Source organism: Eucalyptus grandis, chromosome 2, assembly GCF_016545825.1.
Source record: "Eucalyptus grandis isolate ANBG69807.140 chromosome 2, ASM1654582v1, whole genome shotgun sequence".
In the NCBI taxonomy this organism is placed as follows: domain Eukaryota; kingdom Viridiplantae; phylum Streptophyta; class Magnoliopsida; order Myrtales; family Myrtaceae; genus Eucalyptus; species Eucalyptus grandis.
Genome location: NC_052613.1, coordinates 12,066,851 through 12,093,636, shown reverse-complemented (window position 1 = coordinate 12,093,636; position 26,786 = coordinate 12,066,851). Strand labels below are relative to the sequence as shown.

Here is a 26,786-nt window from a genome sequence, read left to right as displayed (position 1 = left end):
GCACAATAAACAAAACATCTCTTCAAATAAGAAGGAAGATGGACATAGCTCAAATTCAAAACTAGGAGAACCTCATCATTTTTTCCCATCAAAATATCCCACATTCTATTATTTAAGATAACTTTCCATTCATCGAGATCCCCTTTATTATGCAGGAGACCACCTAACACCTTCACCACCAAGGTGAAACTTTACATTTTTCAGCTATTTTCTTGCCTATAGTTTCAAGATCAAGGTGCCTCTCAAAATTTGTTGCTCTAAGAGCATGAAAGGCTAATAAGCTTGTACAATTATCAATAGACAACTCCTTCAAAGGATGGGGCAAAGCTCATGTTAAGGAAAAACAACCGAACTATTGCGAGCTGGGATGATGATCTTGCTTCCTTAACCCCTGCTTCAAATGGCTTTAAGAGGGTAGTCCATTCCCCATACCAGACATCATCTAAAACCACAAGAAACTTCTTCCGGAGCAGATTGTCCTTCAACTTAACTTGAAGCTAGTTGAGATCTTTGTCCTTGCATGGCAACTCGGTGATCAACCGCAAAATAGCCTTTGTCATGTTGAGAACATCAAAAACATCTGAAACATAAACCCATGCTCTTCTCTCGAAGCAGCTGCTCACATTGGCATCACTATACAGCCGTTAAACCAAGGCCGTCTTTACAACACTGCCCATCCCAACTATGGGGATTATGCTCAACATAGCATCAGAATTTTCAGCTTCACCAGTCAATAATTTGAGTATCTCCGCTTCTTCCTTCACCGTGCCAATGAGTCTCTGATAGACAAATGCTATGGGGCCTTTTGTTGGTGAAGCCGCTCTACCCACAACATTCTCCGTCCAAGCTTAGATAAGCCTTCCCGGCAACAATATCCTTCCAACCCGCCATCAATCTTCTAAACCTTAGTTTTAGACACGAGCGAGCTCGGGTTTGGATTGGATCTAGAAGATTTATGTTGGCTAAAGAAATAGAACTTCACCTCACCTCCTTGCGCTAGATTCCGCCTCCGATTTGGCCGGAGCGGCTTTGATGGCAAACTCATCAAGCAAGTCTTCCATGTCATAGGCCAGTCTCTAATATCGTCCAACCATAGCTTCACTAGACCATTACCACTCAAGTGCTTGTCCTCGCATCGTCCAAGATCGCATTGATTGTGTCCAAGATCTTCCCCATTTATTGAGCAAGTCGATGCTGATTCCGGAGAAGGGCAATGCTCCTTCCCTTTGCATATAGTCTAGTCCCAAAGAAGCTAGCTTCTTGAACAGGACCTAAAGGAAGGAAGGCACTCAAAAAGATCTCCCCAATGGCCATGGGTGAATCCGTCAATTGTAGAGAACAACACAGGTTATGGTGAAGCAAAGTGACAATGAGCTAATGGAGAGATAAAGTGGGTGAATGAGTCACTGTATATAACAGCAAGGGTTATGGTGAAGTGAAGTGATGGCAAGCAAGACTTTCACCTCCCAAAAACATTAAACACAGACCAAGACTTCCAAGGATACACATCAATGGTTAGAGAAATCAAGATAAAATACTTTTTGCCCAAAAGTGCTCCTCTCTTAATGTTTAGAGTTTATCCCCAGATATCTTATTTGAAGACAATGACTTTTTGTTACACATCTACAAGTTATCAGAGGCAGCTAACTTTGTCTGTTCAACAAGGAAAACAAAACCACGCTCTTTGCACTACAAATGTACAAGTCGCACACCAACTAATCCATTAAGCAACTTGGTTTATTTTAATCTGGAAACGGTAAATGAGTTAAAAATCACAACGAATAACGTATAGTCAATTGAATAATAACTCTAAGCATCACATTGATGAATAGGAAAGTCGCGTTCAATCCCTATGTGGGAAGGAAACTTCAATGAAATCTAGGAAGACCAGGACTTTGCAATACGCCAATTGGGTTTGTTGCTTTACTTTTCACATCCCTCCTTTTCCATCCCTATGTGAATATCTTCTTCTTCTTTTTTTCTACTGTTTGATGCTAGAAATTTAGTTGGTCCAGGAAAATTATTTCCACTGAGAGGAAAAGCCATGCCTCAAAATTGAGGAGAATAATTTCAGATCATAAAATCTAAAATTGCTGCTTACCCCTCTCACTATCGCAGACCAATTTCATCATCATCCGTCTCCTCTCCTCTGCAAACACACGCAAATGCCACCCTCCCATTTACACACCATCATCATCCACCGCCGCCATCGATCACCAAACAGACCCAAATCCCCAACCCCATTGAACCCTCCTCCTTCAAAACCATTCCCAACCGCAGTAACAAGCACCACCACAGACTCGATCACCACGACCGCCACCGCCACCGTTCACAGCCAGCAAAAATTCAGGAAAAAAGAAAAAGAAAGCCAGGGCGGAGGAAATTTCACCAATCGGATGGCCAAGTAATAAAAAAAATGTGGGTCGGAGGGGCTTCTCGTGCTCTTCCGCACCTGGTCGCTACCATTTGACTTTGTATTCTGTGACTACCATGGCTGCAGTGTGAATGAACGGTGTTTAGTTTTTCACGGTGCCGGGCGGAGAAGAAGGGATAAAAGAAAGTGGTAAGAAGAAGAAAAAGGAGAATGTTCGACCAAAAAAGTGATGTATTTGGCCCAAACCACTTTCCCTGCCCATATTAGAGAATGAGATCTAATTTTCTATCCAAATAGCATAAATTAATTTTTTTTTTTCATTTTCAAATTTCTACCAAACGCCAAAAAAGAATCATTTACTCAAAAATTAATTCTAAGAAACCAGTTTTTTTTTTTTTTGGTTGGTAAGAAACCAATTGAAAATACTAAATTTTCAGTTAATCAAGTAGAGCCCTTGTTAGTTGATAATTGCTTTCTTCAAGTAATATCAATGTTATGCTTAGAGGCATATATATGAAAATAAACTAAAGACTACTTTATACCACTCGAAATAATAATTAGGCCCTAGAATTTTTTTTTAATTCCCTTTTTTTCGCCAATTGCGATCATCAATACAAAAATTTCATATCAATCACAATCATTTTGGACTCTTTAAGTTCCACCTAAAGCTTGTTAGTGAGAAGAAAATGAGAATAAATAAAGAATCTGTGATGAGAAAATCAAGTTGCCCCCGTTAAAAATAATTTTGTCATGTAAATAAACAATTATAAGAGTAATTGGACAAACAAATTGTATTCATACTCACATGAAAGGAACCAAAAACCTACGAACAAGACATATCAGGGTACAAATGAGTGACCCTTCGATCATTTTGTTTTTTTTTTTCTCTTGAATGGTCCTTTTGATTGTATAATGTAGAATTATGGGAGACTATAGATCCCCATTATTGTTGACCTAATGGTATAACATTTTTGAACAAAACAACGCGTTTGGTAAACTTGTTCAGGAATAAAAAATAAACAGAAACATGTTTGGTAAATTTAGATAATTTTTTTATTTCTTTTATTTTTTCTATTTTTTTCTTATTTTTCCTTTTTTTTTTCTTTCATTTTTTTTTCTTCTTTTGGCCGGTCGCCGGCCAAGGCCTTGGCCGGCGACCGGCCGGCGAGGGTCGGCCTCGCCTTGATCCGGCGAGGCCGAGCTCGCCGGCCGCGGGCGGCGCGGCCTCGCCGGCCACCGCCGGGCGAGGCCGAGGCTCGCCGGCCGGGCGAGCTCGGCCTCGCCGGATCCGGGCGAGATCGAGCTCGCCTGTGGCCAGCGAGGTCGACGTCGCCATGGCCGGGCGAGCCTCGAGCTCGCCCAGCCATGGCGAGGCCGACCTCGCCAGCTACGGCGAGCCTCGGCCTCGCCGATTCACCGCCAGTCGGCGTCGCCGGGCGGTGGCTCCGGCGAGGCCGAGGCTCGCCGGCCAGCCGGGCGAGCTCGGCCTCGCCCGATCTGGGCGAGATCGAGCTCGCCCAGCCCGGCGCGAGGCCGACCCTCGCCCAGCTACGGCGCGAGCCTCAGCCTCGCCACGGGGACGGCGAGCTTCGGCCTCGCCGAGGGCCGGCGAGCGTCGCCGTGGCCGGGCGAGGCCGCCGGCCCTCGTCGGCCTGGTCGCCGGCCATGGCCGAGGCCGGCGACCGCCAAAAGGAAAAAAGAACAAGAAAATAAGAGAAAAAGAAAAAAAAAGTATTTCTCATTTGTGTTTGTAAAAACAAGAAACACAAAATTTGTGTTTCTTGTTTTTGTTCCTTTTGTTCCCGGGAACAAAAACAGAAATTTCTGTTCTGGGAACAAGAAACACCGCGTCGGCCAAACAGGCCCCTAATAACTAACCTAAATTGATCTAGAGGCGATTTCATAATGTAAAGGATTAATTCTAGGGTTATCAGTTTCTCACGTGCATCGTGAAAAATTGGGTTGCACGTGGAGCTCACATCATTCAACAGTGAACGTGAAATGGGTTCACATACTCCAGGTTAACATTTGTTACCTTTGTCCGTTGAATAAGGAAAATGTAACTTTGTATGTTCGTGCCCATTTGAGGAACCGAGGAACTTCTTGTATTTCCATAACATACTCAAGTTATTTGAGTGTATTATTTTCTCAAACGTACGCGAATTCTTTATACTGTAGCTATCATGTGAAAGCTTGCATTGATCACATATTCACCAATAAAGCATGAAATAAAGATATTGGAACAAGGATACTGACGATATATGACTACTAAAAGAGCCAGAAAGCCAATAGTAATCAACAGATTTTTGGAGAAAATACACGTGCACTATAAGTTGGTCATATGGAAAACAATCACCTCTTATTTTCTGTTTTGCATGGCCACAAGAAAAGATCCCCTATTTCAAACACAAGCCAAAAGTCTTGATCCAAAACAGAGGAGAAAATGTGATTTTTCTTTACATGACCAATTTAGAGTGCATACGGATTATCGTTAAACATTTATTACAAGTGTCTCATTGGTTTTTTTTTTCATCCATACATTCTCGATGACCGTATGTGTTAATGTCTTTGCTTTAAGCGCTATTGGTGGATAGGCGATCAATATAGGTCTTTACGTGGCAGTTGCGCGCTGAAAATTTGCAGCAATATGAGCAGCAATGATCGGCTGAAGGGGGATAAGCCAGTAGTGGACGATAGGGAACCGCTTGATAAGACAATTTTGATCCTTCACATGATTTTCCTGGTCATTAGTGTGATGCGTAGAGTATAATCTCTAGTAGATTATACCTTGTTAGTTGGCAATACTTGACCCTTTTTTATTTAGCAATGAATAAAGCAGACCATTGTTTAAAGGACCAGCAAATAAGCATTTTGTGCAACTGGCGTAGACTACAATAAGCATCTTCGGTCAACTTGCATGGACTAAAATAAATATTTTTGAAAGATAAAATATTAAGGATCCACAAAACAATGAAATCTTACTCTTTATTATAAGTCTGCAAATTATCAAAAACAGCTAATTTTGTCTGTTCGATGAGGAGAACGGAAACACATGTTTTGGGCTAAACAAAAAGGGTTTGGCACACCAGCTAATCCCTCAAGCAATATTTTAGTCCTAAAATAATGACAGCCAGCTAATATATCAAGCAAGTTGCTTTATTTTAGTCCTGAAATGGTGAACAAGTCGTAAATCATCAACTAATTCATTAAGCAAGTTACTTTGGGCCAACTTTGTCTGTTCAAAGGACCACAATTCTTTTAACAAGCAATTCATGATTATCAACTTCTTTAGCACCCTGCAACGGATCATTGCCGCCGATCTTTCTGCAATTTTTTTAGCTCTATAGCTGACATGTAAAAGCCTATAACTACAAAAATAAATAATAATAATAATAATAATAATAATAATAATAATAATAATAATAATAATAATAATAATAATAATAATAATAATAATAATAATAATAATAATAATAATAATAATACTAATAATAATAAAATAACAGCACACTTAGAAGTTATACTCTTACAAACGATAGCCAAAAGTCTTGATATAGAGAAAAAGGACAAAATTGATTTATCTAACTCAAGGACATAATGTGCATCAAGGTCCTCTCTTCGGTCTAACTCAAACAGCTTGTCGTGATAATATGCTCTATTAAAATACTTTTCATCAGGAAGACCTAGACTTTGATCGGATATCATGTACATTATTATTTAGAAAGTGAAGCAAAAATCAGAAAGTGTTGATCAAAAAGAAATTTTAATCAATTCCAAGAAGATCAATAATTTGGAGGACGCAAATTGGCATTATTGCTTCACTTTTCACATCCCTCCTCTTGCATCCCTACGCGAATGTCTCTTTTTCCAGTACAAATAGCACTTTCAGGTATTATATGTCTTTCTTAAAGTTAACAATACTATAAATTAGCATAAGAAGGAAGCCATGAAAGAACCCGGAACGATCTCTCTATATGTTGTATTGGTCACTGAAGAAAACGACAAGGTATATGGTGAAGGTAGGTGATAATGAGCCTATGGAGAGAGAAAACTATAGAGTGCAAGATGACCAAAACTTTTACCGACCAAAAAGATTAAAAAGAGACCAAGACTTTCAAGGACGTACATAAGAGGTTAGACAAATCGAAGTAAAATATTTTCTCTCCACAAGTGCTTATTTCATGAATTGTTCGCCTTTTTCTTCATATCAAGATTTTTTTTGTTTTTTTTAATATGACCAAGTCCACGCATGTTTTCTTTCCTAACCTGTGTTTTGTTGGCTTTTTGGCTTTGAATGCATCTGTAAATTTCTAGCATCCTAATGATTTCTACATATCGTTGAATATGCAATCAACGTGGGCTTTTTCGTGGCCGTTACAGCCCTAAAAAGTCCCAAATGTTTAAGAAAACAATTACCTTGAGTATATTATGGATAAATAAGAAGGTGCTCGATTAGTCCTTTAATGTGGACGAACATGTAAAGTTCTTGCCGAAAGATTAGCAAATATTTTAGCGGTGAAGGAAGCCAACCATCATAATTGGGACTGGCAAATGAGCATCTTTGTGCTGATTGCACTAACTGAATCTTCAGATAAACATTTTGAAAGATACGCCAAGCAATGGCAGCTTAGTTTTTGTTATACATCTACAAGTCATCATGGGCGGTTAACGTTGTGTGTTGGATAAGGAAAATAGAAATAATTGCTTAAGGAAAAGTAAACATTAAAATAACATAAATTTAGTTCTACAGATCTTCACATTTTGTCAATTGAGTTTATCTAGTCAATTTTGGTCGGAAATCGCTTATGTGGATATCGGTTGTCCTACATGACATGACGGGTTTTGATGTAGGTAATTAATATATTAATATTTTTTGAAAGTCTTTTTTATTTTTTTCCTTTTCTCTTCTTTTTTTTTTTTTTTCCCTTTCATTGACCATCAACGAGGCGATGGCCGGCTAATGGAAAAAGGGAAAAAAAAAAAAAAAAAAAAAAAAGGTAAAAGAGAAGAAAATTAAAAAAATAAAGAAGGAAAATATAAGAGAAGAAAAAAAGGAAAAAGAAAACAAATGAATAAAAAAGGGAAAATTCCAAACAATGGCCTAAAGTGCTAACAGTTTCTCAAATAAGAGTTTAAAATGGATTTTGTGTCAAATAAAACCTGAAGTGACCATAATTGTTTCAAATATGGGCTTGAAATAGCCATGATTATTTTAAATAAGGGTCTGACCATGTCAATTGCTGCCTTTGTATTTTGACCGATTAAAGGGCGCATTCATCTAAAAATTTTACTTTAAATTATTTTTATTCTCTTATTTTTCTTTTCTTTTTTTCTTTTATATTTTCAAACAAGGGCCGCACGACCGCTAACGAGGGTGCCGAGGGTTACATGGCCCTTAGCGACAGCCTTGTAAGGGCTGGTGAGGGCTTGACGAGCCTTGTCGACCTCACTTGAGGCAAGGGTCGCCTCACCTAGGCAAGGCCATCCCTCATTGGCCACTAGTGAGGGCGACCTTGTCAACAGTTGCCCTTGCCTATGGTCGGTGAGGGTGGCCCTCATCTAGCTCTCTCCAAGCATTGCTAGTGCCTGGCCGGCCACCAACGGAGAAGAAAGAAAACTAGAAAAGGAAAAAAATAAGGAAAAAATTCAAAAAATATAGATGATGAAAATGCCTTTAAGTAACTAAACAAAGGAAGCTCTTATTTGAAATAGATATAGCCATTTCATGCCCTTATTTGAGAAAAACGATGGCGCTTCAAGTTTGTTTGAAACAAAGTTCACTTCAGACTCTTATTTAAGAAAATGAAGGTATTTCAGGCCCTTATTTAGAATTTTCCCAAAAATATATTAAATAATATTAAAATTGATTGCGTCAATGCTAATTGTCTTGCCACATAAGACAGCTGGTGTCAATATCTATGATTTCATATTAAAATTGGGAAGATGGATTTAATTAACAAAATGTGAAAAGATTAATGATTCAATTGACACAATTTTGACAAAAAAGAATTGACTTAATCAAAAAAATTATAATTGAATTGGGAAAAAGTACAATAAATTTAGGAATTTGAATAATTTTCCCCCACCAACTAATCCATTGAGCAACTTGCTTTGCAATACTGAATGAGTTAAAAATCACCAACTAATACCATATAATATATAGAAAGTTACACTACACATCACACACATATAATATACCTGCCACACCAAACGACCATAGATTAAACAAAGCAAACAAAATAAAATACTTTCTGTGCACAACTGTTTGTTATGTAATATTCGGAGAATATCCCCCAAAGACTTTATTGGATATCCTGTGCTATCTTGTCTGGAAATTTCTACGCCTAACATGTGAAGCAAAAGTGAAGCACTTAAAGAAAGACTAACAATTGGCTCAAAAAAAAGAAAAAAAGAAAGAAAGAAAGACTACCAATTGAAAAGAAACTTTAATCAATTCCACAAAGATCAAGAGATTGCATGATGCTGCTTTACTTTTCGCATCCCTTCTTTACCATTCCTATGTGAATGTCTCTTTTTCCAATACTAGCAGAATTTTCACGTATTACATATAATTAACAATACTATTTCCATGAGACTCTTTCCGTGTTTAATCACGTTGGGGTTTTTTATTCATTACTCTCTATTGTGCATGTCTATTGAAATTATGTCTAGGTTTCCATAAGTTCGATAAAATAAAAATGGCATAAAGAGAAACGAAGAAGACAAAACAGCAAAAACTTTGAAAAAAAATATTAGGAATGGGGCGACCGAGAGAGCGCCACCGATCCCACGGCCATTGCCACGCTGTGGTCATCAACACCACCGCCAGGACAACTTATTCCAACACCGTTGCTGCTGGCACTACTAGCTGGACTAATCATCTCACATTTAATTTAATTACCCAATTACTAACCTGACTCCATCTATAGGGAAATTTTCATTGTAAATAATGAATTTTAGGTTCATGATTTTTCCGCTGCACTTTGAAAAGTTAGCTTTCACAAGGAGCCCACACCATCCGATGGTCGATTTGAGCCGAGCTCAAATGCTCAGGGTTCATTCATTATTTTCCCCTCATCCCGCGTCTAAGACTTTACAGGCCGCCACCATGAAAAAAAAAATGGGTTTAGGCCCAAGAGACCCAATTGGGCCAATTCTCATTTTATCCCATGAAGCTCCATCTTAGAAGCCCAACGGACTAACTTCCTCCAGCTTATTTATAAATGTTGGAGCTAGCTTAACAGGAGAAAGTAGAATAGTTATGAGAGAGAGAAGAATCCAGAAAACTGGAAAAGAGAAGTAAACCCCGCGCGCGCGCGCGAGTGAGAGAGGGTTTAGGTCATCTTTTTTGGGCTTTCTCTATGTAGCTAAGCCTCATTTTCAGTTTTGTAAAGGATATGGGAACCCAATGAACCACTCTCAGTTGATGGTAATAACTAGATTCACCTGATATAACAAAACTTGTAGTACCTTCCTATAGTCCTGAAAATTCCCATGGATAGGTGCCACCTTGCCTTGTGGAATCAGCCAGACCTCATCTGAGGTTCAACAAGACCAGACCTTGAATGAGTGCCTCATCCAAATCCTCCAATTGGGATAGGAAAAACAGCAGAATCGCACTCAATCATCCTTGGACAAGAAACTAACAATTTACAAAGATGACACTTGAGTAGTCACTACTCATTAAAGCAAAAGCTTAAAGAGTGAACATTTATAAACAAGAAAAGCCACATTCATACTACCTACCTCGAAGCACAAACATAGGAACTACTTGGTAGTATCATAGATTACTGTAATACAAACACATTGATCAGGCTAGCAAAACCATTCTATTCCAAACATTTTGCAAGTTGGAAAAACTAGATTGGTCTCTATTCCATTGTAAGTTAGATGTACAATGACAAAGGCTCCTCTATAGTTGTGATCACTGATTGATTTTCTTGTATTTTCAATGTAAAGACCAGATTCCAATAAGTTCAAATGGTGCAAGAACAATAACAAGCTAACTGAAAAAGAAAAATAAGGTAAACCAATTAAATGATTGGATGGCTTGTCAAGCAGAACTATGTGAGGTTTCTTGAAAGTTATCTTGGCAAATGCAACTTTGCCTTATCTAACCACCTATTTACATGGTCAAAGCACCATGTTATATGTGCAATAACATCCAAAAAGCCTCAGAGCAAGTACACAGTGAACCACAATTGAGATTACATATCAACTAACCAATCAGCTTCACGATATCACAAAAAAATTGCTTTTTTTTTTTTTACATGCGCAACAGTAGCAAAGAGAGAGAAGATGATCTAGACAAGGTATACATTGATTCAAGTGCAGGATTTCCAGTTAGACCAAGGAACCCAGGTGAGCTCAGGAAGAATGCCACATAAGAAGGTAATTTCAGATACAATGACATGGTGTATGACGAATTTAAAGAACTGACAAGATTTGCCCCAGAGGTCACTACTAACAATGCAAACCTAGAGGCAGGTAGGATATATCGTTACAATCTCAACCAAATAAGCATGAGTATATTGGCTAAAAATTTCTAGCAAGCTAGGTAAAGTTCCTAACTCAACAGAAGATCAAGACCTAAAAATCAAGGTGGTTTATGAATGATGGATCCTATCATGAATTTGGTTGCATTGAAAGCTTAGAGCCATGAGCACCCTAAATAGACTGCTTAATACTATGAAGGATCATCATCAATAAAAAGAAGGTTCTGATTCTAAAGAAAACCATAATAAAAAAAAAAAAAAAAATTGCATCCCCTTTCTTCACAATCATATCACAGAACATGACTAATTTGATTTTTAGATTTTGAGAGAGATAATTCTTAAAATAATAAAAGAAGAAAATTTATAGCATATCAGTGCACCAAATAAATTTAATGCTTCTTCCTTTCTTGTAAATTGTAAAAAATGACACATAACATTGACAACATTAGCCCTACCTCAAAAGTTTTTGCAAGTGATCCTTCCAAGAGATTTTGCCAATACAGATGACAATGGCATTTGCAAAACAATGAATGTGGATGAGCTAGGGCACGAGAAAAAGATGTTGGGAATAAAGCATACAACCAATGCTGAAAATGCAGAGGAATATGATTGTGGAACACCATTGAATCTTCATGATTCTCATGTATTTGAATAAAGAAAGATGAAATTAATTTTGACCATGATATAAGGCCTACATTATAGTTAGTAAAAAATAACTTAGAGTTGAATAAAATGGGGAAATATATTCATATTAATTTCTAAAAAGTGCCAAAGATTTGAAAATTACAAAATAATTTACTGTGCAAAAACATTCGTTTGCAAATGATTAAATCGTTTTAGTGTGCATGGGAAAGCTGACTTCAGCGGCAATAGAGTATCAAACTTCCAAGGGCACAACAAATGAACCTATTGCTAGAACAAAATGTGCAAAGAATCATAAATTATATTAGGACTGCAATCCCAACTCAGTTCTTAAGCTATTACAAATGATACTGCATGCTCGATGTCAAAAACTTAGACTCATCGTTCCATGAGCCCTTATCAAGTATAAATGACAAATGAGGGCTGGTGTAACTGTGAGTCCATCCTGTATATCAGCAGCAATCCTCTCTTCATCCTTTTTCGCTTTTTCTCTATGTAGCTAAGCCTCATTTTCTGTTTTGTGAGGTAATGTGAACCCAGTGAACCACTCTTAGTTGATGGCAATAACTAGATTCACCTGATTCAACAAAAACCGGAGTACATTCCTATAGTCCGGAAATTCCCATGGAGAGGTGCCACCTTGCCTTGTGAAACCACCTAGACCTCATCCAAGCTTCTAGCTATTAGATGCTCACCATGACTAACCTGCAAATCAAGGTGAAAAGAGGGCCATTAGCTGTGAAATTATCCATTATTGGTCAAATTGAAGTATTTTGACAAGAAAATCAATCTCACCATCGAAATTACTCCGTGGAACAAGGCTAGACATTGAATGAGTGCCTCAGCTACATCCAAATCCTACAGTTGTGGATAGGCAAAAAAACAGAAACACTAATCATTAGACAAGAAAATAACAATTTACAAAGATAATTCTTTAGTCACTGGTCATTAAAGCAAAACTTAAAGACCAGATATATAAACAAAAAGGGGTCCACATATTTGTCTATAAAGCCCAATATTGCCTATAGGCACAGAGATCAGTACCATTTGGTATTGTAGATTACTCTATTCAAAATATTTTCTACATTGGAGCAATTAGATTGGTTTCTGTTCCATTACTTGCTAGATGTATGATGACAAGGGCTACCAGCAGCTGTGACCACTAATTGGTTCTACTTTATTTTTAATGTAAAGACCAAATTCCGACAAGTTCAATTAGTGCAAGGACAATAATAAGCTAACTGAAAAAGTAATCAAAGTCATAAAATGGAGAAATATGAGTAGAACTTACCATATGATTGGATGGCTTGTCAAGCAAAACTATGTGAGGTTGCTTGAAAGTTATCTTGGCAAATGCAACTTTGCTTTTCTAACCACCTATTTATATGGTCAAAGCACCATGTTATATGTGCAATAACATCCAAAAAGCCTGGGAGAAAGTACACAATGAACTACAATTCAGATTACAAATTATCTTTGAGCTTCACAATGTCATAAGAACATTGCTTCAACAAAAATTTATACATGCTACACTAGCACAGAGAGAGGAGATATGCAAGATACACATTGGTTGAAATGCAAGATTTTCCAAAAGAACCCAAAACATTTTGTTGAACTCCTCGGGAAGAATGCCACATGAGAAGGTTATTTTAAGATAAAATGGCATAATATATGATGAAATATATTCTGCGGTCGAGCAAATGGAAATGCCAACCCAGAGGTCACTACATTACAATCTCAACCAAACAAGCATAAGTATATTGGCTAAAAATTTCTAGCAAGCAGTGAGCAACAGTTCCAAAACCACCAGAGTTCAAGACCCAACCAGCAAGCAATTTATGGAATATCAATGCTGTCACGTGAAAGCTTGGAGCCATGAGCTGCCTCAGAATTTTATCCCGGATTGACTGCTTAATCCTACAAAGAATCATCATAAAAAAAAAAAAAGGTTCTCAATTCTAAAGAAAACCATAAAAAAAAAAAACTGCATCCCTTTTCTTCCCAATCACATCATAGCTTCCACAAAACTAATCATGCTTTTAGATTTTGAAAAAGATTTGTTCTTATTTAGATCATATTCACTAGAAGGAAAATTCAGAACACAGCAGTGCAACAAATATATTTAATTGCTTCTTCCTTTTTGATAAATTGCAAAAAAAAAAAAAAAAAAAAGAAACAAGACATTGACACTAACAGCATTAGCCCTACTTTAGCAGCGTTAGCACATGATCCTTCCAAGAGATTCTGCCAATGCAAGATCACAATGGTATCTGCAAAACAACCAAAGTGAATGAGCTTAAGGGCCCAAGAAAAAAGATGTTGGGAAGAGAATAGACAATAGACGCTGAAAATGCAGAGGACTATGATTGTGGAATGCTATGATTCTTCGTGATGGTGCGATTTCATTCACAAATGGTTTGGGCATCAATTAGAAATAAGGATATGTCATCAACATAGCAAGAGGCAGCATTGCGAGCATTTCATCCTACAGTTCATTGTCCAACAAAACAGAGCCAATCCAACCCAACGAGATCCCCCACCCAAACATTAGTTCGTACTGAGCATCGAATTGAGAAAGTAGAATGGAAAAAGATGCCTTCAAAACCAAAAATAACTTACCCGATCCCTAAGAAAACTGACTGTAGTGTAGATCGGCTAGTCATCAATCTCGATATTAGGGATCTCTTCGATGAGGGGCCAATAGTTGCCAGTGAGTTTTGCACATCGCTCTTTCAAAATCTTGCATCGATATATGCGCAATTGTTGGAGGGAGGGAGGGAAGCCATCCTCCGGCAAGTACCTCAACTTGGGGCACTTTGCAATCGTTAAATACTTGAGAGAGGAGAGATGGTTGCGAAGGCCGCTCGATAGTCTTTTCGCTTTTCTCAAATCATATATCGAAAGATAGGTTAGAGAGAAAGGAAAGAGACTCCAAGCATCCTCATCCTCCGAAGGAAACCACTCCTTCTCTCCCTCCCCTCCCATGTTAAACTCAATGATCAGACTCTCGAGAGATGTGAGCAGGTGTAAGCCCCACTCTCTCACTGGTTGCTTTAGATCCACGAGCCCCGAAATAACAAGCTTTCGCAATTTGGGAGGCAAACCTCCTTTGGGTAAGCATTTGATATTTTGGCAAACGAGAATTAATAGCTCTTGGAGGGATGTAAGATGATGCCACTTATTTGGCAGGGACTTTATCATCGGACAATCCCAAAGTTTAAGCCTCTGCAAGGTGATGGGAAGGGGTGGGAAGTCCTCTATCTCCAATATCGGACACTCCCATATTTCCAATTCAGTGAGATTGTTACAGTTGGCAATGTTACAGTTGGCAATAGACTTTATCTTAGAACAATGATTAAGAACAAGACTCGAGAGGGTTACGGGAAGGGGAGGGAAGTCCTCTATCTCCAATGCTGGACAATTATAAATATGCAATCGAGTGAGATGGGAGAGCATGTGAAGGCATTGTGGTAAGCTTCCCATAATTTGACAATCGTTAATTGTCATTATTTCAAGCGATTCTACGACAATCCCTTCCAACGACTCCACTCCCTTACAATTGTCTATATGAAGTGCCTTCAGAGCAGCAAGTCTACCCTTGGCAAATGAAAAGGATATCGGAGAAGCATAATAGTGACGTATCTTAAAAGATTCAAGTTGAGAAATCGAATTATTGTTGCTAGGGTCACCTTGAGGAATGTTTAGAGCCATGATTTTTGGACAATTCTCAATCACCAAATGTCTAAGTGCGTGCATTTTGCTTGGAAGCTTTTCTAAACTTGTGCAATCCACCAATTCCATCCTTTCAAGATTACATGGTAGCTCTATCTCTCTTTCTCTTGCCACAAAAGATATGAATCGAGGACATTTTATAATGACTAATTCCTGGAGGCAAGTGAGATTTCGTGTTTCATCTCCATCCCACCACAGAAATGTTAGCTTGTCACATAGTTCTATGCAAAGCCTCTTTAGTTTGCCCAAGCAGCTCATAAACCGATGATCAAAGATAACAAGATCTACGAGATTGTAAATTTCGAGAATGGTCAAAGAAGTTAGCTTGAACAACCTGTTTAAGATCTCCTTACTACAATCCCCAAGGTATAACTCATCGAGAGATGGAAGACATAACTCATTGGTTGAGTTATTCAATTGTTGGCATGAATGAATTTCAAGCTTTATAAGACGATCAAGTTGACAAGGCAATGTCTTGACCAACGAAGGACAGCTCCGGACAATAAGATGCTCAAGACAGGAGAATGGGACTTCTTCTTTTGGCCCCCCTGCATAAGGAGACCAATCCTTCCATGCCAACATCTCTTCGAACTGCAAAGTAATTAAGGAAGAAAAAGGCCTATCACCTCCATAAAAATTAGAGCCTATTATTCTTACTGCATTTAGACCTTTAAGAGATAATTCTCTCAATGAAGGTAGTTGTCCAAATGAAGGCAATGATGTGACATAAGGACAGTTCCACAAGCTCAAAGACACTATCCGAGAATATGATGAACCATCTAACCATGACGGGAATATTGCACCACCATAGTTCAAAATAGTGAGATTTTCAATATCAATGGGAGGTTGCAAAGACTCAAGCACCCGTGATTCGCGCTTATCATTCCGAAGAATTCCAAAATCTTTATCCCAATGCAAGAATAATTTTCTTAGGCCTTGCTTTCCAAACAAATTAGCATCAACACCATCTCTAACATCTTCCACCTTTTGTAATTTCAATATGAATAATTCTCCTTGAAGATGCGACAAGTTCTTTAACTCCTTTAACTGTAGCCCTTTCTCTGTTCCTACCACAAACTTGGACAAGATAGTAAGATTCTTCAAGTTATTGATACCCAATGGCATCTCTTTTAGACTTTCTGTATCTCTAACATCAAGAAACTGTAAGCTGACCAACTTTGTGATACCATGAGGCAACTTTGAAAGCTGATGACAACCTCTTAAGATCAAAGCTTGTAATTTACACAAGTCACCAATTGACTTAGGTAGCCTTCTGATAGAAGTGTTTGAGAAATTGAGATATCGAAGATGTTTTAATTCACCAACACAATTCGGTACCTCTACGATGCGACAATGACATAATGAAAACACCCTAAGAAACTTCAAGTTTGTTAGCAAGTCATGTAGCACCTTGTCGGATATAAGGAGAGAGTTGCCACTAGGTCCAATACGCACTAGAATTAAACTTCTTAATACCTTCATATCATGATATGGCCTCAAGCATTTTGATGTAACAAACTGCGACCAGATGAATGATGCATAACGAGCTCTCTCAAGAGATGCATAATCTTCATTAATTGCTAGCTGAGACTCCCCAGTGCTAAAGCATATCCCACCCTCAATTGACTTTGCTAGATCATTCAAAAGATCATGCATTGAAAACTTAGATGTGTCAACACTTGATTTTTGAAGAAATGATCTAGATACTAATTCATCAAAGTAATTCCATCCTAATTCCAACTTATTTTTCTTTGTTTTTTGTCCATCTAAAAATCCCTCCGCTATCCATAAGAGTACTAGCTCATCCCTCTCAATTTCATAATCCTTAGGAAATACCGCACAATAAGAAAAGCATCTCTTCAAATAGGAAGGAAGATGGACATAGCTCAATTTCATAATAGGGAGAACCTCATCATTCTTTGTCGTTGGAAGATCTCATATTAAGTTATTTAAGGTATCTTCCCATTCACTGGGTTTCATTTTATTACGTAGGGCACCGCCAAACATCTTCGCTGCCAAAGGTAAACCTTTACATCTTTTAGCTATTTTCTTGCCTATTGTTTCAAATTCCGGGTGGCTCTTAAAATTTGTTGCTTCAAGAGCATGAAAGGCTAATAAGCTTGTACAATCATCGAGGGACAATTCCTTCAAAGGAATTGGCGGTGCTTTTGTTACTGAAACAACAGCATCGTTGCGAGTCGTAACAATAATCTTGCTTCCCCTAGCACCCACTACAAATGGCTTTAAGAGGTCAGTCCATTTTTCGTACTTCTCATTCCAGATATCGTCTAGAACCACAAGAAACTTCTTTCCAAAAAGATTGTCCCTCAACTTAACTTGAAACTCGTTTAGATCTTTGCCCTCGTAGGGCAACCCAGTAATTGACCGCAAAATAGTCTTTGTTATGTCGAGAACATCAAAAACATCTGAAACACAAACCCATGCTCTCATCTCAAAACATCTATTCACTTTGGCATCATTATACAGCTGTTGAGCCAAGGCTGTCTTTCCAATACCTCCCATCCCAATTATGGGGACTATACTGAATGTGGCATCAGAATTTTTGACCTCATTGATCAATAGTTCGAGTATTTGTTCTACTTCCTCCTCCCTACCAAAAAACTGAGGCTCTGATAGAGAAGTGGTTATCCTTTTGCTAGTGTAGTTGGATTTGTCCACAACATTCTCTCTCAAGTTTAGATGAGCCTTTCAGTGACAATCGCTTCCAACCGGCCATTGATCTCTTGTACCTTGGTTTCAGACATGAGCGAGGGTGGTCGGCTAAATACAGACTTCCATTTCCCCAAACCTTTGCTTGTGCTAGATTCTGCCTCTAACTCAACCTGAGTAGCTTTGATCTCAAACTCATCGAGCAAGTCTTCCATGTCATAGGCCAAGTCCTTAACCTTGTCCAGCCACAGCTTCACTTGATGGTTATCGCTAAGTTCCTTGTCCTCTGCATCAGCCAACACTGCATTGATTATGACTAGCTTCTCCTTCCACTCCTTAGGCAAGGTAGTGCTGATTCCTTTATGTTGTGCATAACCTAATGTGGAAGAAGCCAACTTGTCGAATAAGACCTGAAAGGATGAAGCCAAAAAGGAACCCAACACGATCCCTCCAATGTCCATAGGTGAATTAGTCACTGTAATGAACAACACGGGTGTTATGGTGAAGCAAAGTGAAAATGAACTAATGGAGAGAGAAAACTATGAAGTCCTAGGAAGACCAAGATGATGACCTAGGAAAAAGATTATATATATATAAAAGACCAAGACTTTCAAGGGATGCACATCAAAGGTTAGACAAATCAAAATAAAATACTATTTGTCCACAAGTGCTAGTTACATCAATTGCTCTCCTTATTCTTCGGATCAAGACTTTTTGGCTATTGGACCTTTACTTTTGGCCATCCAGAACAGAGTCTTAATATGACAAACTTAGAGTGTATGCATATTTTCGCCATAAGTGTTATCACTCACGAGTGTTTTGTTGGCTTTTTTAGCGTTTGTATATTCTTAGTAACCTCATGATTTCAATGTCTTTGTTTTCTGCTTTATTGATGAATGTGAGATTAATGAAGTCTTTTACATGGGAGTTTCTGTGCTAAAGATTGACAGTAAGATGGGCAATAATGATTTGTTGAAGGGTGCTGAGGTAGTGGTTGATAATCGGGAATCACCTTGATAGGAGAATCGCGATCCTTTGAACACGATTATCAAGTTCATTAGTGTAATGGGTAGAGTGTGACATCCAGTGGATTATATGTTGTTAATACCGGACTCGTTTACCATTTCCAAAGTTAGAGAAAGCAACTTGCTTAATGGATTAGTTGGTGTGCTTATCCCCTTTTTTCTTGTTTAGCGATGAATGAAGCTGACCAAATTAATAGGATCAGCAAATAAGCATATTTGTGCAACTTAGTAAAATAAAAGCTTTTGAAACATAACATATTGAGGATCCACCCAATGATGGCATCTCGTTTTCTATTATACATATATAGTTCATCAAAGATAGTTAACTTTGTCGGTCCATAAGGAGAATAGAAACACGTGCTTTAGGCTAAATAAGGAAAAGGGTCAAGCACACCGACTAATTCATTAAGCTACTTGCTTTATTTTACTCTGCAAATAGTGAATAGTCAGAAATCACCAAATGACAATGTATAATCTACTGAAAATTATACTCTACCAATCACACCAATGAACAAGAAAATCGAGTTCAAAGGACCATGATTCTCGCTTCAAGCGATTCCCCATCATCAACTACTAACCCATCACCTTTCAGCAGATATTGCCGCCCATCTTGCTGCAACTTTTTCTTCTTTTTCTTTTTTTCACAAGTGCTTGTTCTGTAATATTTAGAGATTATCCCCATACATATGTAGTATCCACGATCATATACTTGTTCATATAAAAAAATCATAAACTCGGGAAGACCAAAACTTCACTGGGTATCATGAACTTTTTTGTCGTGAAAGTGAAGTATAATTGATAAAGAGCTTATGGGAAAGAAAATTTAATAAAATCGAAGAATACTAAGACTTACGGAGATGCAAATTGGATTTGTCGCTTCACTTTTCAAATCCCTCCTCTTCCGTTCCCATGTGAATGTCTTTTTTACATTACTAGTAGTTTTCCACGCGTTACATGGATGCCAATTTTTATTTTTATTTTTTATGTGTGTGATTGACAATTAGCAGTGATTATTGTTCTCTTGCTCAAATTGACAAAACTATAATTTTAGTCCAACTTTTGTCATTTTTAATCATATTGTGATTAATCATTCATTAATCTCTGTTGTACTTGTCTATTGGAATTATGTCTAGATTTCCATTTATCTTTTCAAATATAAGTCTAATAAATGGAAAAAAAAAGCAAGAAGAAAAACTAAATAAGAAAAACAGCAAAAAACTGATGAAGAAAAAAAAATGCAGGAATGGGGCGATAATACTCTTCGTGACTCGCGGAGAGTTCCATTTCACATTTTTGTTTTGTTTTGTTTTTTATGAAGATGCAATCTAAATTTATTAATATGCAAGATATGATTTTCCCAAATTTCCCAAGTTATTATAGCATGTGATTTATCAAAGGAAATGTGCAAAAAAGAGAATTAACAATAATGCACTCCAAAAAGCCTAGATGCGCATGATAATGCTTTTCCATGAAAATTCTAAGTTTTCTGATATAATTGTCCTGATATGGATATAATGCAATTCTATGCTAATATGTAATGAAAAATCAAAAAATAAAGGTCTGAGTTTTGGCTCAAACAATTATGCGTGCAGATGTATCACCTGATTAAAACAAAATTAACAAATCACCATGAATTATGCAATCAAGCTGCAACTTTAACCTGGCCAGCAAGTATATGGCATCAACTTTCCCCAATTTTGCTATTAAACTTGCTGCATCAGTTCAAGGGAAAAAGAGAGCAAGTAGAAAGATGTCTTTTACCTATTCCAAGTAGACTTCCTGGAGCTGACCAGGCGAATGGGATAAGATCCACAACAGCAATCCAGCAAGCACGAGCGCTAGGTTTGGCAGTTCACTGTACGCGTGCGTATTCAGCTACGGCAATGCGTGGTCGCTGCTTGCAACGACGAACGATGGTATTGATTGAGCGACGACTAGAGATGGTGGTGATTGGCGACAATCGATATGCATGCAAGAAGTGAATTGAATGAGAGTGGAGTCTGTGGGCGTGAGTTTGATGATGATGGTGGTGGTGGTGGTGGTGGATGAAGAAAAAGTGAGGCGGTGTGGTTTTAAAGAAAGGAGCAGGAGAACCAAGATGGATTCTGCCGTGTGTGTTTTTCTCTCGGAGGTTCCCATTTTATCTTTGCTTTTTTTCTTTTCTTTTTTTTTTTTTTTATTTGGGGAATAAATTGAAAGAACCTAATCCTATTTGTCGAAATTCTGGTCTATGCTTATAAAATGCTTTAATTTCAATAAACTTCTTTGGGAGGAAAATCTGTTCCAGTTTTCCAAAAATATATGAAAGCCACTTTTGGGCAGAAGTTAGGAATCGACCAGTTTTAACAATTAAATGATTATTTTTGAGCTATTTATAATTATTTTGGTAACTCGAGATTTCTTAATTTTTGGATGTGTGGAGCTGTCAGATGATCCTTTCCAGGTGTGGCTGTAACCGCCTGCTTATTGCTCATGTTTCGCCTCTTTTTGTAGAGGAATGGTCTGAGAATGTTTTGGAGGTTCAAACACTAGGATTTGTACCTGACTTCTGCTCCTTTTCTGATTTTCCATTATGTTCCTCTTTTGGATCGAACTGAGTCAATTCCTCTTATTTTGCTCCATGAAAGTAGTTTAAGGGTGTGTTTGTTTCAAAAAAAAAAACTTAAGATTTGGAATAACATTTTCGAAAAATGATTAGTTATGTCATTTAAAAAAATTAATCAACACAAAATGTTTTTTCATTGCCAACATCAATTTATACCTGCATATTTTTATAAATGATGAAAAAAATTGATTCGTTCATTTTTATGAGCTAAAAATCAATCAGTTTCTCGAAAATATTTTCTAAATCTTGAGTTTTCAATTAAACAAATGTATTTTAATTATTTGAAGTTTTTATGTTCTGCATTATACAAGGTAAAGAGTAGAAATCAAATCAGTTCAACTTAAAGAGTCATGGAGAGATTTTATAAGAGTCCAAACAAATTTCATGATTCAATAGATTCGATGGTTTTTGTTATTCATGCTTGCCATGACTTCAGTTTACCCAAGGATGAGAGTAATCATGGAGGCTATATATGCTAAACAATTATTGGATCATGTTCACCAATAGTGACCAAAGATGGGTCCCATACATGCTAAAACAAAATGATGGAACTGGGAGGGCCCTGCATTATTAGCCTTTTTGTCACCATGTCCAATCAAGCATAGCATTAAGGACTTGACCCTCCGAAGAATACCCCCCCTCCCGGCGAAAAAAAAAAAAAGAAAAATCTCTAAGGCACTCATTTGTATTTCGTCTGCCAATTATTAAAGGCTGAAAATGAAAATGTTCACCATTTTTCATTTGAAAAGAAGAGCATTCAAGACTCATATGGTATTACTGATTGTTATCATAAAATTAGTCCATCGTATTTCAAATACTTTTATTAATCATGTTTTAGATATTGTAGGTTCTAAGAATTAACAAAAGCCGAGAATTTAAATATGCATGAGCAGAACATGCAATGTGTGTGGACATGGAATGACTCGAGGGGTTTAACCAACTAGAGAGAGAGAGAGAGCCATTATATTACGTTAAATTGAAGTCTAGCATGTATCGCATGATCTTGCTTTCTTAAAGAGAAATTCGTTTTTCTTTATTTAGTGTGGAAAATAAGCTAACTGGTATCAAATATTTTCTAGACAATGGATCTGGATTATCTATAATTTTAGAATTTTGAGGACAATTCAACCTACTTATTATGAGTGAGCTCACAAATTAGTATTATGCATTTCCTCTAATATTACTTGAAGTGAATTAGTATCACATGCTAGTGTATATACTAATTATAATGATTCTAGAGAATTCACAATTGTGCACCATCAGAAGCCCGTACACAAACTATTTGAAATTTGAACTTAGACCGTGTAATGAATTAGAAGGTGTACATCTATTGCCGCAAGAATTCTGTAGCTAGCCATCTCGTGGCAACATATGTCTCCCCGGCAGCTCCTAGTGCATCATGGGGCCAAAATCACATCAAAGGATAGTTGCTTTGTCAAAGTTATTGAAACCTAAATTATTGAGGATATAACCAACAATATTTCAATAAATTATTGAGGATATAACCAACAATAGCATCTTATTGTATGTTATGTATCCACAAGTCATCAAAGAAAGTTAGGTTTGTCTGTTTGGTAAGGAAAACAAAATCACATGCTCTGGGTCAAAAGAAATGGTCCCCTATTTTAATCGACATCCAAAAGTCTTGATTTGAAGAAAAAGGATAACAATATAACTCAATGACATAATGTGCGTCAAAACATATGCTCTCCAATCTAACTCAAACTTCTTGGCGTATTAGAAAGACCAAGACTTTGTTGGGACCCATCAACTTTTTTGTGTGAAAAATTAAGCGAAAGGGAAAAAGTGATAGTGGGAAAGAAACTTTAATCAATTCCAGGAAGATCAAGACTTTGCAAGATGCAAATTGGCTTTATTGCTTCACTTTTCACATCCCTCTTCTTCCATCCTTATGTGAATGTCTCTTTTTACATTACTAGTAGAATTCCACACGTTACATGCCTTGCTTAAGATTAACAATACTAGAAATAAGTATAAGAAGGAAGCCAAGAAGGGACTCCAAAAAGATCTCTCCAATGATCATGGGTTTACCAATCATTGAGAGAACAACAACGGTTCTAGGTTCCAAGTTCCAGAACATATAGGGTAGGTTCCAGGGTTAAGAAATGAGAAACCTACTCTAACAAAAACCATTGAGTCCTAAAACTTTAGACAAAGAAAAGGACCAAGGCTTTTTTTTAAAATAATAATAATAATAAGTGCACGGGAAGTCCGAAAACTTATCATGAAAGTATAATTGAATTAAAAAAATTTCAAAAGAAACAATTGAGTCATAAAACTTGTCACAAAAGTATAATCCGGTACTAAAACTTTCAAAAAGGGCAATTAATTCCTAAAATATGTCTTGAAAGTGCAATTAAATCTTAAAAATTTCGAAAATTGCAATCAACGAAGAACTTAATTGGACTAATTTGACATGTTTTAGGACTTAATTGCATTTTTTGAAAGTTTTAAGACTTAATTGTACTTCATAACAAGCTTTAAGACTTAATTGTGCTTTTTGAAAGTTTTAAAACTTAATTACATTTTCATGATAAGTTTTAGAATTTATAATGCACTTATCCCTTTTTTGCATCCGTACATTCTTAGTAACCTTATAATTTCAATGTCTTTATTTAATGTGTTATTGGTGAATATGCAATCAATGTAGGCTTTTATGCGGTAGTTAGAGTGCTATAGATTCGCAACCAAACAAGCAACAATGATCTACTGAAGGGTGTTGTGTTAGTGGTTAATGATCGAGAACCGTTTGATAGGAGAATCGTGGTCCTTTGCACGATTTTCCTATTCATAAGTGTGATGCCTAGAGTATATCTAGTACTTTCTTAGTTGGTGATGCCTGACCCTTTTTCTTGTCTAGCGATGAATGAAGTTGACCACAATTAATAGGACTGACAAATAAGCATCTTTGTACAACTTGCACCGATTGAAATAAATGTTGACAATCCACTTAACAATGGCATCTTACTTTCTATTATAGATCCACAAATCATCAAAGACAACTAACTTTGACTGTTCGATAAGAAGAACAGAAACACGTGCTTTGGGCCAAACAAGAAAAAAAGTCGGGTACACCAATGAATCCATGAATCAACTTGCTTAATTTTTACTTTGGAAATAGTACATGATTCACAAATCATCAACTAATCCATCAAGCAAGTTGCTTTGGGCTAGCTTTTTTTGTTCAAAGGACCATGATTTTCCTATCAAGTGATTCACTATCATCAACAACTACTTCAGCACCCTTCAACAGATAATTGCCGCCCACTTTGTTGCAAATTTCTAGCACTATAGCTGCCATGTAAAAGCCTATACTAAAAAAAAAAAAAAAAGCAACAACAACAACAAAACATTGTAAGTTATACATTTTTTATGAAGACATGCATGCCCTCTAAGTTGGTCATGTGAAGAAAGGGCAAAGTACCAAAAAGTCCTAAACCTATGATATTTGTACAAATTTAATCCTAAACCTTCAGTTAAGCCAATTTAGTATTAAATCTTTTATATTGGTATTTAATTCAGTCCTTCTGGCCAATTTTGGCTGGTTGGCTAGCTATGACATGGACATTTGCGGGCTAGCAAACGCTGATGTGACAATTTTCAAAATATTTTTTTGATTTATTTATTATTTTTCCTTTTTTTTTCCTTTTCCTTTTCTTTTTCCTCTTCTTCCTCTCAACCTTCTTCTCCCGCAATGCCTAGCAAGCCTTTGATAGCTCGCCAGTGGTGTGGTGAGGGCTTCATGGCCCTCGCCTAGTGGCTGGCAAGCCGCCAGAGGCTCGTTGGCCACTACAGGAGAAGAAGGCCTAGAGGAATAAGAGGAAAAGGAAAAGGAAAAGGAAAAAAAAAAATTAAAAATTCGAAATAAATTATTTAAAAATTGCCACATTAGCGTTTGCCAACCGGCAAACATTTATGTTAGCATTGGTCAGCCAAAATTGGCCGAAAAGGATTGAATTAGTACCATGTAAAAAAGGTTTAGGACTAAATTGGTTCAACTAGAAGGTTTGGGACTGAATTGGTATAAGTGTCACTGAGGTTTATGACTTTTTTTTTGGTACTTTTTCCTGTGAAGAAATATCACCTATTATACTATATTTTGGATGACCACAAGAAAAGGTCCTCTTTTTCAAACGATAGCCAAAGGTCTTGATCCGGAAAAAAAAAAAAAAAGGAGAACGATTGATTTATCTAACTCAAGGACACAATGTGCATTAAAACGTGGTCTCTTTGGTCTAAACTCAAATTGCTTGGCGTGATAGTATACTCATAAAGTACCTTTCATCAAGAAGACCAAAAATTTACTAGAAGGACACAAATTGTCTTTGTTGCTTCACTTTCTACACCCCTCCTCTTCCATCCCTATGTGAATGGGTCTTTTTCCATTACTAGTAGAATTTCCATGTCTTGCTTAAAATTAACAATTCTAGAAATTAGTATGAGAAGAAAGCCAAGAAGGAACCCAAAAAGATCTCTCCAATGATCATGGGACAATCAGTCAAGAGAAAAACAAGGGTTGTGGTGAAGCTAAGTGATAACATGCTAATGGATAGAGAAAACTATAAGTTTAGAAAGACCAAGACTTTCACCTACCTAAAAGATTAAACAAAGTCCAAGACTTTTATGCACATCAGGAGGTTAGAGAAATCAATATAAATAATTTTTGTCCACAAGTGCTTGTTTCACAATATCTAAAGAATATTCCCAGAGACTTTACTAGATATCATGTGCTTTTTTGTCCGGAAAGTGAAGCAAAAGTAGATAATTTTCACCCATTACATGTGAATCAAAAGTGAAGCACTTTAAGAAAAAGTAAAAATAAACTTTAAAGAAAAAAAAAACAAAAAACCTTTAGATAGACCAAGACTTTGCACAAAAAAGTGATGATTGGAGAGAAACTTCAATCAATTCCATGAAGACCAAGACCTTGCAAAAAAAAAAAATAAAGTGATGATTAGAGAAAAACTTGAATCATTGCAAGGAAGACCAAGACTTTGCTGGATGCAAATTGCCTTTGTTCCTTCACATTTCACATTTCTCTTTCGTCACTATGTGAATGTCTATTTTTCCATTGCTAGTGAAATTTTCACGCGTTACATGTAAAATTAACAATACTATAATTTTCAGTTAATTAGTTTCATGTTTAATTATATTGGGGTTTTTCATTCATTAATCTCTATTGTACTTGTCTATTAGAATTATCTCTAGGTGTTCATTCATGT

The 26,786-nt window shown here is 37.0% G+C and overlaps 2 protein-coding genes across 2 annotated transcripts in view; both read right to left on the bottom strand.

The window, feature by feature from the left end:
* LOC120290326 (putative disease resistance protein At3g14460) overlaps positions 1-26,786 on the bottom strand; it is a 116,352-nt gene that overhangs the window by 56,807 nt on the left and 32,759 nt on the right. The window contains exons 2-3 of the mRNA XM_039306278.1: positions 14,131-18,388; positions 13,720-13,781 (exon numbers count right to left, since the gene is read on the bottom strand). Of these exons, the coding sequence (XP_039162212.1) occupies positions 14,167-17,139 (2,973 nt within the window). The 5' untranslated portion in view covers positions 17,140-18,388 and the 3' untranslated portion in view covers positions 13,720-13,781; positions 14,131-14,166. The remainder of the gene's footprint in view (positions 1-13,719; positions 13,782-14,130; positions 18,389-26,786) is intronic.
* Positions 17,179-17,766, bottom strand: LOC120290503 (putative disease resistance protein RGA4). Its single transcript, XM_039306777.1, has one exon. It carries the CDS (start codon positions 17,764-17,766, stop codon positions 17,179-17,181), a length of 588 nt encoding a protein of 195 aa, XP_039162711.1.